The sequence below is a fragment of the Herpailurus yagouaroundi genome, unplaced genomic scaffold (genome assembly GCF_014898765.1).
Source record: "Herpailurus yagouaroundi ecotype Mexico unplaced genomic scaffold, PumYag 149798, whole genome shotgun sequence".
Classification (NCBI taxonomy): Eukaryota; Metazoa; Chordata; class Mammalia; order Carnivora; family Felidae; genus Herpailurus; species Herpailurus yagouaroundi.
Genome location: NW_024422606.1, coordinates 1 through 1,385, shown reverse-complemented (window position 1 = coordinate 1,385; position 1,385 = coordinate 1). Strand labels below are relative to the sequence as shown.

The 1,385-nt window shown below is 43.2% G+C and overlaps 1 protein-coding gene across 1 annotated transcript; it reads left to right on the top strand.

Moving 5' to 3' along the window:
* Window positions 1-3: 3 nt before the first annotated feature.
* On the top strand, window positions 4-297 carry LOC121026628 (keratin-associated protein 21-2-like; the record flags this gene model as incomplete). Its single annotated transcript, XM_040469423.1, has 1 exon — window positions 4-297. A coding segment is annotated over one exon (180 nt), but the record flags the coding sequence as incomplete, so codon positions are not given.
* Between the last annotated feature and the right edge of the window lie 1,088 nt (window positions 298-1,385).

Below are 1,385 nucleotides of genomic sequence, written 5' to 3'. Positions count from 1 at the left end.
GGCTATGGCTGTGGATGTGGTCCCTATTATGGCTGTGGTTATGGCCTCCATTATGGCTGTGGCTATGGCTCAGGATACGGCTGTGGATATGGTTCCTGCTGTGGCTCTGGCTGTGGATATGGCTCCAGCTGCTGTGGCTACCGGCCACTTTACTATAGAAGATGTTATTCTTCTTGCTGCTAGAACATCACTGTCTAATCCCCACTTGCTTCGGAAATGACACGCCTTAAGAGAAGGCTCATTCAAGGATCTATACCCCAAGATTTATATATCGAGAGCATTGCATGTGTCATAGAAGATTTGGGCGCCTGGGTGGCGCAGTCGGTTAAGCGTCCGACTTCAGCCAGGTCACGATCTCGCGGTCCGTGAGTTCGAGCCCCGCCTCGGGCTCTGGGCTGATGGCTCGGAGCCTGGAGCCTGTTTCCGATTCTGTGTCTCCCTCTCTCTCTGCCCCTCCCCCGTTCATGCTCTGTCTCTCTCTGTCCCAAAAAAATAAATAAAAACGTTGAAAAAAAAAATTAAAAAAAAAAAAAAAAGAAGATTTGACCTCCAGTAACATTTGTAGCATGGCATCTTGTGGCTTGAGGCTATGGAGGATCATCTAACACTTTTCCACAAAGTGTTGGTCTTACTCCCTTAGTATGGAATCTGTGGTGTGACTGTGGCAAGGATCCAAACATCCCACATTTGGGCAAATCCCTTATTCTCAATAAAAATGTTTCATTCCTTCTATCAAATATCTCTAGTCTTTCTTGAGAAAGCCTCATTTCTTGAGGTGTTATGGACTCTCTTGAAAATTGGGCTGACAATATATATCAGATACCCGGGTCTCTTTCTGGATATCATACAAGCATTTCTTCTCTTACATGCATCGATATAATGTGTTCTCCACTTATTTTTCATATCTCTAGCACAGTACTGCAGAACTGTGCCCTGGAAATCACACTCTAGGTAGAAGGATGTGGAGGGAAAAGATGAGGACTAGGAGGGATGGCATCTCCTGGAGGTTGTGACAGAAGCCAAAGGGGAAGGGGGTGTGGCCTGATCACTTAAAGGATGAATGTGATGGAAGAGAGAGTTTCTGGTATTCATGAGAAATTGAAAGCTGCCTCAGCTGAAGTGTAAAGAAGCAAGGAAAGGGTATGTTAGAAGAAAAGCGTGGTATCATATCATCTGAATTGGATGGATTAGCTAATATATATGTTGGCATAAATTGAGTTTGAAGAAATTGATTTAAGTCACTTAACTGACAAGTACTTCTGAATGTGCTTGAAAGAGAACCATCCGACACACTGAATACATAGTAGAAAAATGGCAGATGAGTTTCCTACTCTCAGAGTGTTTACATTTTGTTGGTGTTAATAAATATGTTACAAATTAATTAT